Here is a 15320-nt window from a genome sequence, read left to right as displayed (position 1 = left end):
CAAAAGTCGCACAGTGTAAGCCCAGCTTAAGATGACCCGAGTGCAGGAGACTCTCCACAGACAACCCTTGCGTGATTGGCATCCCCTCCCTCACTGGTGCTGCACTGCTCTTTGTGGCACTCTAATTAAATCCTTTCAGCAGCACAATCTCCTTCTACAGTGAAGCATAGCATCGTCACCACCGTTGCCAGAAGTGGCTGATGATTTCCAGCCCAAATAATGCTGAATGACCACCCAATCTAGCAAAATTGGCTAGCTGTCGCCACTGTCCCCTGTCTCACCGGTGCTGCTGTAATGTAATGTCATGTCATGTAGTGTCCCATCTCACCAGTGCTGCTGTAATTAGAGTTGCACCAATACCGATACCAGTATCGGCCGAGGCCCAGATACTGCACTAAAATGGTGGCATCGGTATCGGCAAGTACCAACAAATAGGGCACCGATACCATTTACAGATACTTGTATGACACTTGAACGCAGCCTTGAACTTAGTTATTTTATATCAGAGGTATCTAAAAAGTAGGAAAAGTTCTACTGGATTCACTTTGTAGAGTATTAGTCTTTTTCCTGTTTCACTAATGTAGGCAGCAGCCTGACAAAGCCATGACAGCAATGCTTTTACATCCAAGCAGTATGCAGCTCTTCATATACAGTTGAGGACGATATTATTAGCCCCCCTCCTGAAATTAGACATATCTCTTCATTGATCATTGAGAATTATCATTATTAATAAATGTATGTTATTCTGGAAACGAATACACCATGGAGATAGTATCCAATAAGTTAAATTTGGACTTTTCCATTTTCACAATGAGTTTAAACAAAAAAGTGTAAAAATGGCAAGGACAAAATTATTAGCCCCCTTATCATTAATAGTCAATACAGTGCCATTTATGAACAAAAATTGACAAGAGACACTTTCATTAGTTGTTAACTATGTTGGCACATATTTTGCCCCATTTTCTTCATTGCAAATAGTTAAGCTGGTCCAAATTGCATGGATGTTGAGGATGGACATTCATTTTCAGCACTCTTCAAATAGTATCTAAAGGATTGAGGTCTGAACCACTCCATGACCATGGTTTTAGTATCCTTGAAGAACATTTGAACTATTTTGGATGCAAGTTTTGGGTTATTCTCTTATTGAAAGATCCAGTGAAGATCTTAACTCCCTCTATGAGCATATTTTTGCAAGGTCACTTTCCACATTCTATCATAATGTTCAGTTTTTATGGTGCCGTACACCCAAACAAGGTTTCCTGTGGCTGAGGCTGCCACAGAATGATGCATCCACCACCATGTTTAATTGTGGAAACTATCTTATAACGATTCAAGGCCTATCCCTTTCTTCACCTGACAGAAGCAGAATTCATGCATCAAAGCAGGTGCAATTGAATATCATCAGATGAAAGCAGAGACGTTCAAAACTCATTTTTGACTTTCAAATGTTCACAGGCAAAGCTCAATAACACTCTGATATGCACTGCCTTTAGTAAAGGGGTTCTTCTGTGATGATGCCCCCAAAGCCCAATATGATGACAAGCCCTAGCAACTGTCTTTCTTGGGAGGGAAAAACCTCCAGGTGAGGCCAGGTCAATAACAATCATCTAGGCAGGTGTCCAATGCTTCTTTGGTCTAATGAGGCTAAGCAGTTTCCACAGTTACACATAGTGGAAGGGCATCAAGTTTAGTCTGTTATTCAGCCTCAGACACAGGGAGTCTGGGTCTGAATCTAGATTGCTGGGTCTTCCAACAACATTGTAACCCAAGGCATACATTTAGATTAGTTCAGAGGTTCCTCAAGGAGACTAAAACCATGATATTGGAATCACCCGCTCATAGTCCAGTCCTCAATCCCACTGAGAGTCTGTGGTTAATGTCTGTGCTCAGCATCCATGCGATTTGGACCAGCTAGAACACTTTGCAGTGAAGAAATGGGCCAAAATCCCTAGTGGGGCATGGGCCAACCTAGGTAGCAACTTATCAGAGCCTGTTGTCAGTTTTGGTTCATAAATGGCGCCATATTGACTATTAATGATCAGGGGGCTAATAATTTTGTCCTTGTCATTTTTGCCCTTTTTTGTTTAAACTCATCGTAACAATAGAAAAATCCAAATTCAACTCATTGAACAGTATCTCCATCAGTGTATTTGTTTCCAGAATAACAGAAACGGTGAATAGTGGTAATTCTTACTGAGAAATCAAGAGAAATGTCTAATTTCAGGAGGGGGGCTAATAATATCGTCCTCAACTGTATATACGTATACATTTCAAACATAGTGGTATCAGTATCGTATCGGTAGATACTGCACGGTCAGGTATGGGGTATCGGTATTGGGGCCAAAAAATGGTATCAATGCAACACTAGCTGTAATGTAATGAAAGTGTAGTGTAATGTTATGTAGTGTCCCCTGCATCACCGGTGCTGCTGTGATGACAGGGGTGGGGAACCTATGTCTCGAGGGCCATTTGCGGCCCTTGAAGCCGTTTTTATCCGCCCCCCGACATCATTTGAATGTCGAAAAAGGTTCCCCACCCCTGTAATATAATGTAATCATCAATGTAATGTAGTGTAATGTGATGTAGTGTCCCCAGCCTCACTGGTGCTGCTGTGATATAATATCATGTAATCATCAATGTAATGTGACATTACTAATGACATGTAGTGCCCCAGCCTCACCGGTGCTGCTGTGTTCGGCCTCCTCAGTGGCCATCTGCATGAGTGCGTCCAGCACCAGCGCATTGTCCAGCCAGGCGTGCCAGTCCTCCAGCTCCTGCAGGAAGGTGGCCGTGCCCGTGGCCTCTGACACCTTGCGTGTCGCCAGCTTGCACAGCCGCTCAATGAAGCCCGGGATGTTCATCAGGGACACTGCCAAAGGAAAGCAAGAACCAACATGAGCAATGGAGCAACGAGGTAGGCGAACAGCTATGCAGTTACACTATGATTATAAAATAATAACATTATAATTTCATGAATTTCATTACCACCGTTTCTTCATTTTGTATGGGCTTGGGATGTTAATGTGTTGTAATTTTGCATCTCGTTTATTGATTCAAGATTCTTTTTAATGGTCCCGAAGGAAATTTGTGTTGGAAATACATAGCTGCCACATACACATAACACTGATACACATGACGGCAAAAAACAATAAACAAAAAAAAAATGTATTGACGTAGAGTAGAGCATATTCAACTGGCCATCGATAAAGCCTGTGATGTGCAGCAAGGAAACTGCGAAGCATACAAGAATCAGGACGAACATGAGGATCGGGGTATAAAGGGGAATAGCCAAGCAGTTAAATGTCACCACAGAGTACACTTAACAGCAGGATTCCACTAAACAAAACCAAGGTTCGTACCTGGCAGTAACATCATTCTAAACATTAATCAACACTGCCAAAGGGCCAACAGAACCAGCGTGAGGAAAGGGTTGTGTAAAAACCAAGCAGTTAGGCTACTTTACACATTACGCATGCATACACTTTACATTACAATTTGATAATCATTTTGTCCTGGTACTTAACTTTATATCCTTTTTTGTACTATATGTTGTGATTATATATGTTCTGCTTCGGATTTATTTCATTAGTATTTCGAGCAGGGCCACAGGAAAAAAGGCAACAGGACCAACATGCCAAACAGGTAGTGGAATATACGAGTTAGACAGTGTGTTCATCGCAGTTTGAGTCGCAGTGGTCAGAGAGACAAATCACTCGTCATGATTACACGTCTGCCATCAAGAATTCCACCCGACATTAACATCATTATTTTCTCAGGGTGTATAAATCCTTGTCTGCATTATACCCTGATGAGTAATCATTAAACAATGCTGCATAACAAGACCAGGGCTGACATGACGAACAAGTGGTGGAATAGCCTAGCAGTTGCATTACATTTGTCAATTTGATGAAACTCATCATCTCCCCATTTCATTTTTTTAAACTTTAATAGTTGTGATTATTACACATGTTGTTCTTTGCCTTCATTTCTGTGAGCATGTGAAACTGCCTCTCTGCAAGAAATATTCTTTAAACAAACCAGCATCGGCTATAATGTCGTGGTGGTTTAAGCTACAGTGGAAAAAAAAAAACAATCACTCGTCACTTACTAAACATCCTTGAGAAAGGAATGACATTAATGTCACGTGGAATCTCAAGTGCGTGCCAGAGTAAAAATCCTTGTTTGCATTGTGCACGGATGCCCAATTGTTAAGTTATGTAACACAGTTTACCTAGCTAAGGAGTTGATTCATTTGAAAGCAGCTGGTGTGGAACTGGACTGCCATGGACTTTCACTTTCTGCAAGCCGATTTTCTACCCTCTACCTCTGCTATATCAGGCGGTGTGCTTTTGGCAAGCTGCCCCACATGCCCGGGCCTATGTGTTTATCCGTCAGGCTTGGCTACCTTCGGCCCTGGTTCCTTTATCTACCTTTGCAATTATCTACTTGAATAGCACTCCTCGAGTCGGCGCATTTCATCCTGCCTGCCAACTGAGAAACCAAGTTGACCCCCATTACCCCGATGTGTCAAGACAGGCAGAAGTGGGTCTCCAAAATGAGAATGAGATGACTAACTTCACAATAACGCTGTTCAAAGAAGAAATCTAAATTAAAATCAGAAGGAAGCATGGATGAAATTTTAATGTCAGTGTGGTGATGGTGGTTGGGGGTGCGCTGTGCACAGCCTTGTCTTATTGTTACAGTGCAACAGTGGTACACTGAGAACATGGTTATAACAGAACTGCCTTTTCGAAAAATTGGTGACGTGTCCCTCCTGTCCCGTCCAAAGAACGGGTCAAAAATTCCTTTAATCACCCCTCAACCTTGTGGACAGCCTTCCAAGAAGAGTTGAAGCTCTAATGTCTGCTAAAGGTGTACCGACATCATATTGAACACAGGGTTAGGAATGAAATGGCACTTAAGCTCATACTGTATGTGAGTCAAGGCAGGTGACCAAATACTTGTAGTAATATAGTATACATCCATGGATCCATCATCCTTTACTTTCAAGTGACTTAATAGCGAGTTATTTTTCTCAGTAATAAGTCAATAAGGCTGCAACTTTTAATATGATTTTATGGAAATCCTTGTCAAAGTCACTTAGAATAAGTCATTTCACTTGGTGGGCGCCTCAGGGTTGCAATTTCAGATTAGTAAAACCATGGCCATCTGAAAATGAATGATTTAACAGTTATGGACAACTGAGCGATCCACAACCCATATGGTTGGAATCACAATGAAAACCAGATTATAATGGCTATCTAGTATTGGCCGTATAACGCTGGAAATCATTGTTTTCCTACTGATCTGTTAAACAGCACATACACAGAATTTCACAACATATGTTCTGCTTCGCGGTCTGTGGGATCAAGTGGGCGCGGACTCTGTTGCAGCCCCATGCTAGTAGCTACCTGATGTGAGCCGCACATGTCATCAGCAACCGACTGGCGGAAGCAGATTCTGAGGGCATAGCGATTGGGTTTGAGCAGTCCTGAAGGCTTACGCGTCAAAGCGGTGAGATGATTGGATAAATCACAGCGCAGCTCAGCAAGCAATTGGCTCTTGTTGCCAGACAGGTGGGATATGTGCAAGCACGAGCCATATTGGCGTAACAAATTGCCCTCGTTCATTCCTATGGACGCTTCCTGAAGTTTTCAGTCTCCTCATATACAGACAGTCTCCGTCCTCGTGCACCATCACTCAGGCATTTCAGATCGCTTTTTTTTTTTTTAAATGACTGAATTCCTGAGGGTACTGATTACTGCAATCTACAGGATGCAACGCGCTATTGCGGTAGAAAGTATGGGCACAAAATTCATACCTTGGTGAGAGAATGCCGCATACGGCATCATACTGTCCATACCGCCCCCCCTACGTATAGCAACATGTGGGGAAATAATCGAGCGGAGGGAGGCTCACGGATGCTAAGGCCACACTAGTGGGGTTACTCACCCTGGTTGAGCTCGGCGCGGGAGGGGTTGGCGTTGGCCCTCTGCTGGGCGTTGCGTGCCAGCAGCGTGTGCTTGTCGTCGGCTGCCACGTCGGGCTCGGAGATGGTGACTGACAGAATGCGGCAGAAGTTGGCCAGCTGTTGCTGGTTGAAGCTCTGCACCAGGCTGCCCAGGTTGGGGATGTCTTCTAGATGGATCATCTCCTGCAGAGGAGGATAGTGCCGGAGAGGAGAGGAAGGATTAGCTACTAACAATTCAGTTCAAGCCACTAACCCAGTTAAGGATGATTTATGCCTCGAGACCAACTTCCCTGCGTCGTGATGCAGTGAGCCGCGCAGTTAACGGAGTGAAGCCCCCAAACCCCCCCCACGCTTGCAAGTTACGCAAGTTATATTTGAGCAGTTAAACAGTGTTTCCGAGGACACATTCCTATTCGTGCGACCTATCCTCGTCAAATGAGCCACTTCTTTCTTCCTAACTACCGCGGTGGCTGCCAGTGCGATCAAAAATGCACGCAACATAAAGATTTTATGTTTCATTTTCATTGTCGTCTAGTCTGTGTAGCTACAAAACAACAGACACGTCTAGTTCACTCCTTGTATTGATGGTAGAGTTTGAACAATCATCTCGCTGTCCCTACCGTTGTGATGGAAACGGATAGTGCAGCTAGAATGGAGCTATAAATCAATATTCACTGCGTTGACTCACTCCATTGAGGCTCTAAACAGAGCATAACCCGCCCTTAAAGTGTATATCTCAGGTTAATTTTTATTCAAAATAATGGACTTCCTTTGATAGTTCTACCACTTGAACAATTATCCATCATTTTTTTCATGCAACAGGACATCAGAAAATGAAATATAATGAGGAAAAGTGTGTATTTTCAGTAACATGTTCAAAGAATTCTAATCTATTGTGTGACGTCAGGCGAGGCCATTCAGTAGCCCGCAGTAGCGGTAGCCCTGCATTCTGTACGGTGTGTGATTGAATTATGCCGTACGGGTATGAAATAAATATCATTGGCAATATTATATCATGACCGCTACAGGGTGCCATGTGACCGTGAGGCAGTAAAAACCAGTGTTCGAACTATGCCAAAAAAAAATAAAAAAAAAAAAAAAAAAGGGGGGGGGGGGGGGGGGGGGTTACGATTGCGCTTGCCTCAAAGTGCGAGTCTCGAAAGCTTGAATTTGGAGAAGTAGGCCTACCATGTGATTTCAAATTTCAAGTAGGCCTACACTACAAATTACCAGACATTGTTAGTATCAACCTTTAGTAGGTCTATCACGCCATTTCAGCATCATGTCCAAGTGGGAAAGAATGTAAACAGCGACAAATAATAAATAAATAAAACCGTTTTACCGTGAATCATTCGCTCCAAGCTTTTTAACGGCAAGGTGCAAAGCAGTCGGCTGCATTGTAAGAGTGCCAGAGATTACCAAATTCAAACGACTGCAAAGCAATCTGTCTGGGCACAGCGGAAAGCACCTGTGCGGTCCACACGGCCGTCAGCTGAAAATGAATGAACCTCCCTTGCAATATGTCCGAGAACATCATACTTGTTTCGAGCACCAAGTTTTATTGTCATTGCCGCGAGTTTCTGACAAACCAAATAGTTGAGCTGCACTACGTGACACTATCATACACAACATGATGAAGCGCCCCCCCTCACGTTTGACATCCTCGGGCCGAAGTCTCATAAGGTCATAAGACCGTGAACATAGTGACACACACTTCACAGTGGTGTTGGTGAAAACGAAACGAAGTTGCCTCCCACGGCCCAAACGCAAAATAATGCCGAAAATTGAATGCCCCCTCAGTTGTCCTGGCTAGGGCAACTGGCGCGTTATCACTGCTTCTTATTCAATGCAGCAGCACTTTCATTGTACTCGCGCTGCACTTGTCTCACAATGCAATCAGCTGCGTGCTCCGGGCCAAATAGTCAACTCTCCCACCTTGTGGACACAGAAGGGAACAATTTTGAAGAACGCGTTTTCAGACGGACGGACAGACATAGCCTACCCTCTTATAGAGATGCTGGGACGCATCTAAAAACATGGATCCAACGCGCGTAGTAGGAAAATAGAGACTGAAAAGATACAACCAAAAGGCTCTACTCGCATTCTCCAGCCAACGCTGTTGAAAGATTGTTTGCCTCTCTCCCTGGCCATCTGAATGACATGCTTTTATCAAACGTCATACCAAATCTACATTGGCCTATAGGCTAGTTTTGGTATTTATGTTTGATCTGGCGACTATTGTTGTTTTACTGTCTTGCTTGAATCGCTCTGTTTGGATTACTTGAAGACTTTCCATGGATTATCCTGCATCGTCTCAGTGCCGTGAGTAACCTGGAACATAAGTAGGCTATATCATCAGAGGTGATCTGAGTCACTTTTGGCCGCGAGAGACTTGGAAGGCGCTACATTTGCGCCACACAACGTGGATTATTGAAACTGAAGACTTGATTTCTTCTATTGGATAATTTCGTTTGGTAGGCTTATAATTACGGACAGTGTAGTAATTTTTTTGTGACACTCGGACTTTTTTTTTTTCAAGGAATATAGGTTAACCGAAATAGTCCCGCCGCCGCGTGGGTTACCTATGCTATTGATTTGTGATACGCATGTGGGTGACCTTTATTGAAGTTGCATGTAATTCTATAGAACAGTCAAAGGAAATTGAAAATGTGATTTTTACAACAGCGACATGACTCGGGTGGTATAGGCCTACTTTAGCCTACTGTTTTGCACCTTGGAAAAGTTTGACGCGATTTCAGCACCATGGACAGTCCCTCCCCAGTCGGGCGAATAGCACCACATTTTAGGCTACGCAGATCATTTCCCGTTTGTGCTGTTTGTAATTTAGGTAGCCTATTGCACTTAGCTGACACGATATTGGCAGTTCATTAAACATGATTAAAAGCAAGCCCAAAAATATGAAGGGACTAGTAAAAAAAGAAGCCCATGTCGCATAGTCTAGCCTAGGCCTATAGCCTAGGTCCAAGCAGAATTTGCAACCCTGCATGAATAGCATTTCTACTAAAACTAGTTGGCCAAAAGTTACTAAATCATTTGGAAGTTGTTACAGTGCCCTGCATGAGAAAAGCCGCACGATTACAGTTGCGATTTCTATTATAGGCCTGCAGGCCACGGCCGTTATATCATTAGTGATCGTCACCTCGCCTATGTAAAATTCCAGGCAAATAAAATTAGAACGTTCACCCATGGCCTCGCCTGACGTAGTCGCCAGGTTACGGTTAAACCCACATTTGCCACAACAAACAACAAAAATCGTTGTTTAACATCGTTTTTGGAGGGACTTATATATGTGGATCATTTATTGAATACAGTGTGTACACATTGATCCAAAGTAGTGGTTAACCTGCGATATGCACTTTAAGCATCATTGGAGTTCCCACTGGCTAATGCAGGAGGAGGTTACTGGTGTGGTGGTTGAGGATCTGCAGTTTGGGGATGTCCTCCATGTATAATACATTCCAAATCATCAGGTTCTACTCAAATAATACCAAGAATTATGTCAACTAGAATAAGGTGATAAGGTAAAAGAAACAAACGGAAAGAAACAAATCGAAATGTTTTTAATGGACTGTAATGTCTGAATGTAGCTAGCAAAAGGCATTTTGCAGTTGCTCTTCTAGCTGCGTTTCCCTCTGTTAGGATTACAGGCGGTCTGCCGCTTTGATCACAAAATGATTTCACACCTTAGCATTTACGATAACATTTTGTTCCCCTTAACTGACCCGCGTCATTATGATGTTACTCAATACAGTATAATTACTCAGTACAATATAATTACCATCAGGAAAATCAAGATATACGAGAGCGTGAACTACAGGAACACACTGACTGAACACATAACCACTCTGGGGTTGGGTTGTTTGGCAGACGCTCTCCGCAATATTTTGCCTGGAGAATTGGGTCATGGCTGGTGGAATGTCAGCACTTGTTCAAATTAAGGTCAAAAACAAGCTCAGGCTGGCATCTTTACAAGGCCGATGTAGCATTACCTGATGACCGAATTTCAGTGCATATATACAATTTTGGATTGAAGGGGCCCGCGGCTGGTCTAGGATACAGGTAAGGGGGGCTTTAAGGCAAAAAAAGTTAAGAACCGCTGCTCCCGCACGCGCACACAGACATAGACACATGCAGCTCGGGCTGGCATCTTTACAAGGCCGATGACCTGATGACCTCCTCTAGCACAGGGGTTCTTAAGACCCTTCCATGAGATTACAGGAGATACCGGGACGCAGATTTTTTTTCAACATTTAAGTTGTGGCCAAAACAGAAGCCCAACAGCTCATCCAGCAAAGTAACACAACATTTATATTTCATATTTTTGATCCCCAAGTAAAGTGATGGATTATGTATTAACTAATGTCTCGAAAAAGACACATTGCAATTTCAGTGCATAATATACAATTTTGGGTTGATGGGGGCCGAAGCTCGTCTAGGATACAGGTATGGGGGGCTTTAAGGCTAAAAGGTTAAGAACCACTGCACGCACGGACACACACACACACACGCACGGACACACACACACACACACACACACACACACACACACACACGCACGGACACACACACACGCACGGACACACACACACGCACACACACACACACGCACACAGACACACACACGCCTCTCTCACCTTCCGCACCCCCAGGATGTCCTCTATCAACGTGGCCGTCTGCAGGAAGGTCTTCTTGTTGGACGTCAGCGTAAAGAGGAACATGATGAAGTCGTCACGTGACGCCAGGCTTTTTGTGATCCCATCTGTCTGTTTTTTTCCCCACCCCCGGAAGAATAAAAGGTGTTCAGAGAGAATGCCGGCTCAAGCCAACAACAACAGATGTTCCCCATATTAAATACTACAGCTAAAATCAGAGGGCATCTGGATAAGTTCCTGATATAATAAGCTAGTAGCCCTCGGCTCTACATTCGGAAAGGGAGCATTTCCCTGCAGTACAGAACTTACACATATGCAGCAATTGTAAAGGACGCTCAGACAGTCTTTAACAAGGTCGTCACTCACTGGAAAAGAAAAGCACAAACAAACAATGTGTAAGCTTCAGAACTTCTGAAATAATAAATACACTAGCCAGGTTACATGTGTTTGTTGCTGTAATTGAATGGGGATTTTAAAGAGTTTCCACAGAAAGTTTCACAAGCACCTTTCAACAGGCAGTGCAAATCTGCTGAGTGTGCAGAGGCGAGTAGGAAACACAAGGGAGTGACTTACTCTTGGGCGCCTCTTTCTGTGTCGTCAGCGTGGGTCTCATGAGAATCTCCACTAACAGCTGTTCAAAAAAACAAAGCAAACACATACATTTGCATGTCAACAACGTTGTTGTTGAAAAGCTCAACGGTCAAAAAATTATACCTTCTGAACAGAACTGGAAGATACAGTTGGGAATCAGAGTTATCGATAGGCATGATGCATAGCCACAGCCATACAAGAATGAAAAATAAACCTCAGCCACATCACTATGCTAAAATAGACAAAGGGTCATTTAAAAAAAAAAGTAATTGACTAATATTGTGTGTAATACACTAAAGCAAATGGGGTTCACACAGTCTTCTCTTTTTTTCCTCTCCTGTTGAGTTTGGTGCTCATTAAAGCAATGTCATATTGGACTCCAACCGCGAAGTACCATTAATTAACTGGCAAATCCCATTCCAGCACAAGCACTGAACAATGCAGCATGTTCCATGCATCTGGCCAACATCGTAATTGCAGCATATTGCGGTGCTGCTTTGCCTAAACCGTTTTGCACCATATTACTGTCTCCTTATAATGATGGTGCTCTCTAATGGTCTAGTACATCAGCTTCTCATCTAAACAGTCAGCATCCGCACCACAGACATCTCAAATATGGCCCCTGGGAACACTGCATGACCACTGACATGCAACATGGCCTCTCACATGGTCGTAACAATTAAATTACCATCATAAACACATACACACACGTGCGTACACGGACGCATATGCACGCACGCACCAATTGGAAAAGGCACTAGAGGGAAAGTAATAATACACCCTGTTGCAATAGTCATATAACTGCTGCTGTGGTTCAAACAGCTAAGGCATAATACGGTGTTGTGCCGGGGGACCCGGGTTTGATTCCGGCTCAAGGTCATTACCCGATATCTCCCTGTCTCTCTTCCCCGATACTTGGCCCATCTCCTCTCAAACTGTCCTGACCAGTAACCCCCTATCCCAACACTCAACCCTCATAAAAAGCAATACTCATACCGGACAACTAGAGGGTTTCTTGGTAAATGCCGTTCTCTGAAGAAGATGAGGGAGAGATCATACTATGGGCAAAGCGTTTTCCCCCAGAGTGAGATGTTGACAGAGTCAAGGGAAGTGGAAGAAAAGTGGAAAATGCTAGGCTCTGTTCTCTACTCACATCGACTCCTCCAAACAGGTCGAAGGTGTAGGTGTTGGGGAAGGTGGACTCCTGAGATGTCTTCCTGTCCTCGGTCACAAACGTCATGGCCTCCATGGACAGGAGCGATGACATGTCCTGCCACCACAGACAGTCGCACGTTAGAATATACACCACACACAAGCGAGCACCGCTTACATAAACTCAACTAACATGCATGCAACACAAGCACACACACAAACGCATGCACGCAAACATAGTAGATTGATTAGACCATGAGAATTTGCTAAATAATAGTGTGGATAGTGTCTTGGTGGGTCACAGGAAGAGGTGCACATGCACACTCGTGACTTTAAAGGCTTAGCCTATAATATTCCTTCTCTTCTTCAAACTTGACAGGACTTGAGAATTAATAATAGAATACCCACAGATCTTGTGACTCCATCTTGTGAACTATGTAGGCCAGTGAGTAGGTAATATACTTCAAAATAAATTATGAAGTTTTGCCCTTCGTTTAAATTATACACAAACGATAGATAATATGTCAATACTAGAATTGTAAACAAAATCCTGCACACCTTCCATTCCACATGCTATTACCTACAATAGTACAATATTCCGTATGATGCCACTTACAAGAATATCGATTAGATTTGACCAAAATGATGCAATTACAATACTGATGCAATAACAGATATGGACAAAAACAAGACTGCAAAAACATGCATGCAGAATGGATGGTGTGTAGAATTTTGTTTACAACTCTAAATGATAGATAACCTTGGCGTACCAAGGAATGCTAAAGTGCTGTATCATGAGAAATGGGAACACTTGAAAATTGATGGCGGTGGTAAATATTTTCGAAACAGGACAATTTTATGACCGGAGAACACAAATTTTGATCATGAAGGAACACCTAGAAATGTTATATATTGAACTTTGAAAAAACAGTGATTCAGTGGGAAAGTATTTGCAGGGCCTCCGTTATAAACGTTTTGTCACCAAAATGGTAATAACCAAGTCCAAATTCATTACTTAAGACTCTCTGCAATGTCATAGCAACGTTGCGATGATGGCATAGCTGAGCTTCTTCAGCAAATAATAAGAGGGGATCTCTGGGGATGCAATCTGCATGAAAGGGCAACACAGTTGGCGTGTTCAGGCCAACAGGGAACCACGTCGGTGCCCTTCCAGCTCCTAATCTCGAACCGGCTGGGGTCTTCACGCCGTAATTCTGAGTGGAACCAGGGACCAGACACGTAGTTGGTTTGTGATGCCAACCAAAAAAATACTTGTTTTTTTTTCTCTGCAAACTATGATGCACGCCAACTGGTTCATCAGGGTAATAAATGATCAAGTACAGAAAAGTTCAGAGCCCGGTATGAAACCAGGTGATTTGCAGGTAACCACTTCAGTGTCGAACGTAACAGACAAGCACACCGTTCTGGTCGACCTGAAAACAGTAAGGGCTGGCTGGCTGGTTACCTTGACTACGTTGTGTATTTGGGACATGTCGCTGTTGGGGTGGCTGCTCTCATGGAGCCGGAGCAGCAGCACGGGGATGCCCTGCCATCGGGCCTGCTTGTCCCGCTCCACAAGCAGCGCCTCTGGGACCTGGAGGAGGAGGAGGAGGAGGAAGGGACACACACAACCACAAAATTATTATTTTTTTAAAAGTTTTTTTTGGGGGTCTTTTTCGACTTGATTGGACAGGACAATGTGAAAGGTGGACAGAAAGCGAATGGGGAGAGAGAGAAGGGGAGGGGTCGGCAAAGGAAAGGACCCGGGCCGAGAATCGAACTCGGGTCAGCCGCATGGTAGACGAGTGCCCTACCAGTTGGCCACGGCAGGGCCACAACCACAAAATGACATTACATTACATTGCACTAGTTAGCAGACACTTTTATCCAAAGTGACTCACAGTTATTTACAGGGTATTGGTTTCAGCCCCTGTAGCAATGTGGAGTTAGGTGCCTTGCTCTCCATGGACACTTCATCCATGGAAGAGTAGGGAGAGGTAATGGTGAGATTCGAACTGGCAACCCTCTGATCTAAAAACCACCACCCTAACCATTAGGCCACAACCAGAACATTACATTAACATAACCAATTGGATTTTTTTTTTTTTTATAACCCAAAACGACTTAAAGTAATGTAGGTAGGTACTTGGTATCGTTTACAGTCAATTAATGGGAATTAAGCAACCACATTACGTTAAATCTGACATGTTTATCCAAAACAACATATTGTTACGTAGGTTAGCTTTTGTTTACAGTCATGTAATGTGATGTGAACTTCAACACCTCGTGTCGATGAGAGAGGCCTCAGGCCACCCTATTCTTACTACATGTATGGGTTTTAAACCAGAAAGATTCCGATGTCATGACCAACTCCCCAAACATCAGGCTACAGCTGGCAGTATGCTCATGTTCACTGCTAAAAAAAATGAAACATAGACCTATGTTACAATTACAGGCATAGTGTTATGAACTAGACCAAATACATCATGGTGAAAATCTTAACATTTGTTAAGCGTTACAGCATGCATACTTTGTAGACCACCTCTGGCACCTTCAAGAGGTAAAACATGGAGACATGACAGACAGAGTGTTCAAGATGACTTCTGGTCAGCGAAAAGCACTGGCCTTTCAGTCACCTACAGCATAGCACTGGCCTTGCTCGGGTTATTGGAATGCAACTCTGCTTGTCGCAAAGAGCAACTCTGAGAACGGTAAAACAACTTCAAGTTCGTGTCCAAGGCTGGTCATGCATTCTTGCTTCTTGCCACAATAGGTCACACGTTACCCGTGCAGATGTGAAACAGTATCGGTGCCGCAATTACATAATACATGATAAAGTAACCAAAAGAGTTCATCCCAACTCGATTACAGGTCAGATGGTAAATGGCTCTGGTATCTAGAGTCAGCTGTCACCGTCAATCCAGGCGGGAGTA

The 15320-nt window shown here is 43.5% G+C and overlaps 1 protein-coding gene across 1 annotated transcript in view; it reads right to left on the bottom strand.

Moving 5' to 3' along the window:
- LOC134457369 (short transient receptor potential channel 4-associated protein-like) overlaps positions 1-15320 on the bottom strand; it is a 30321-nt gene that overhangs the window by 13939 nt on the left and 1062 nt on the right. Inside the window, exons 2-8 of the mRNA XM_063209360.1 lie at positions 13853-13981; positions 12389-12505; positions 11218-11275; positions 10954-11009; positions 10627-10755; positions 5953-6154; positions 2681-2869 (exon numbers count right to left, since the gene is read on the bottom strand). Coding sequence (XP_063065430.1) covers positions 2681-2869; positions 5953-6154; positions 10627-10755; positions 10954-11009; positions 11218-11275; positions 12389-12505; positions 13853-13981 — 880 coding nt within the window. The remainder of the gene's footprint in view (positions 1-2680; positions 2870-5952; positions 6155-10626; positions 10756-10953; positions 11010-11217; positions 11276-12388; positions 12506-13852; positions 13982-15320) is intronic.

The sequence above is a fragment of the Engraulis encrasicolus genome, chromosome 10, assembly GCF_034702125.1.
Source record: "Engraulis encrasicolus isolate BLACKSEA-1 chromosome 10, IST_EnEncr_1.0, whole genome shotgun sequence".
Classification (NCBI taxonomy): domain Eukaryota; kingdom Metazoa; phylum Chordata; class Actinopteri; order Clupeiformes; family Engraulidae; genus Engraulis; species Engraulis encrasicolus.
Note: the sequence above shows the minus strand (reverse complement) of the source record. Positions and strands in the feature narration are given on the sequence as shown.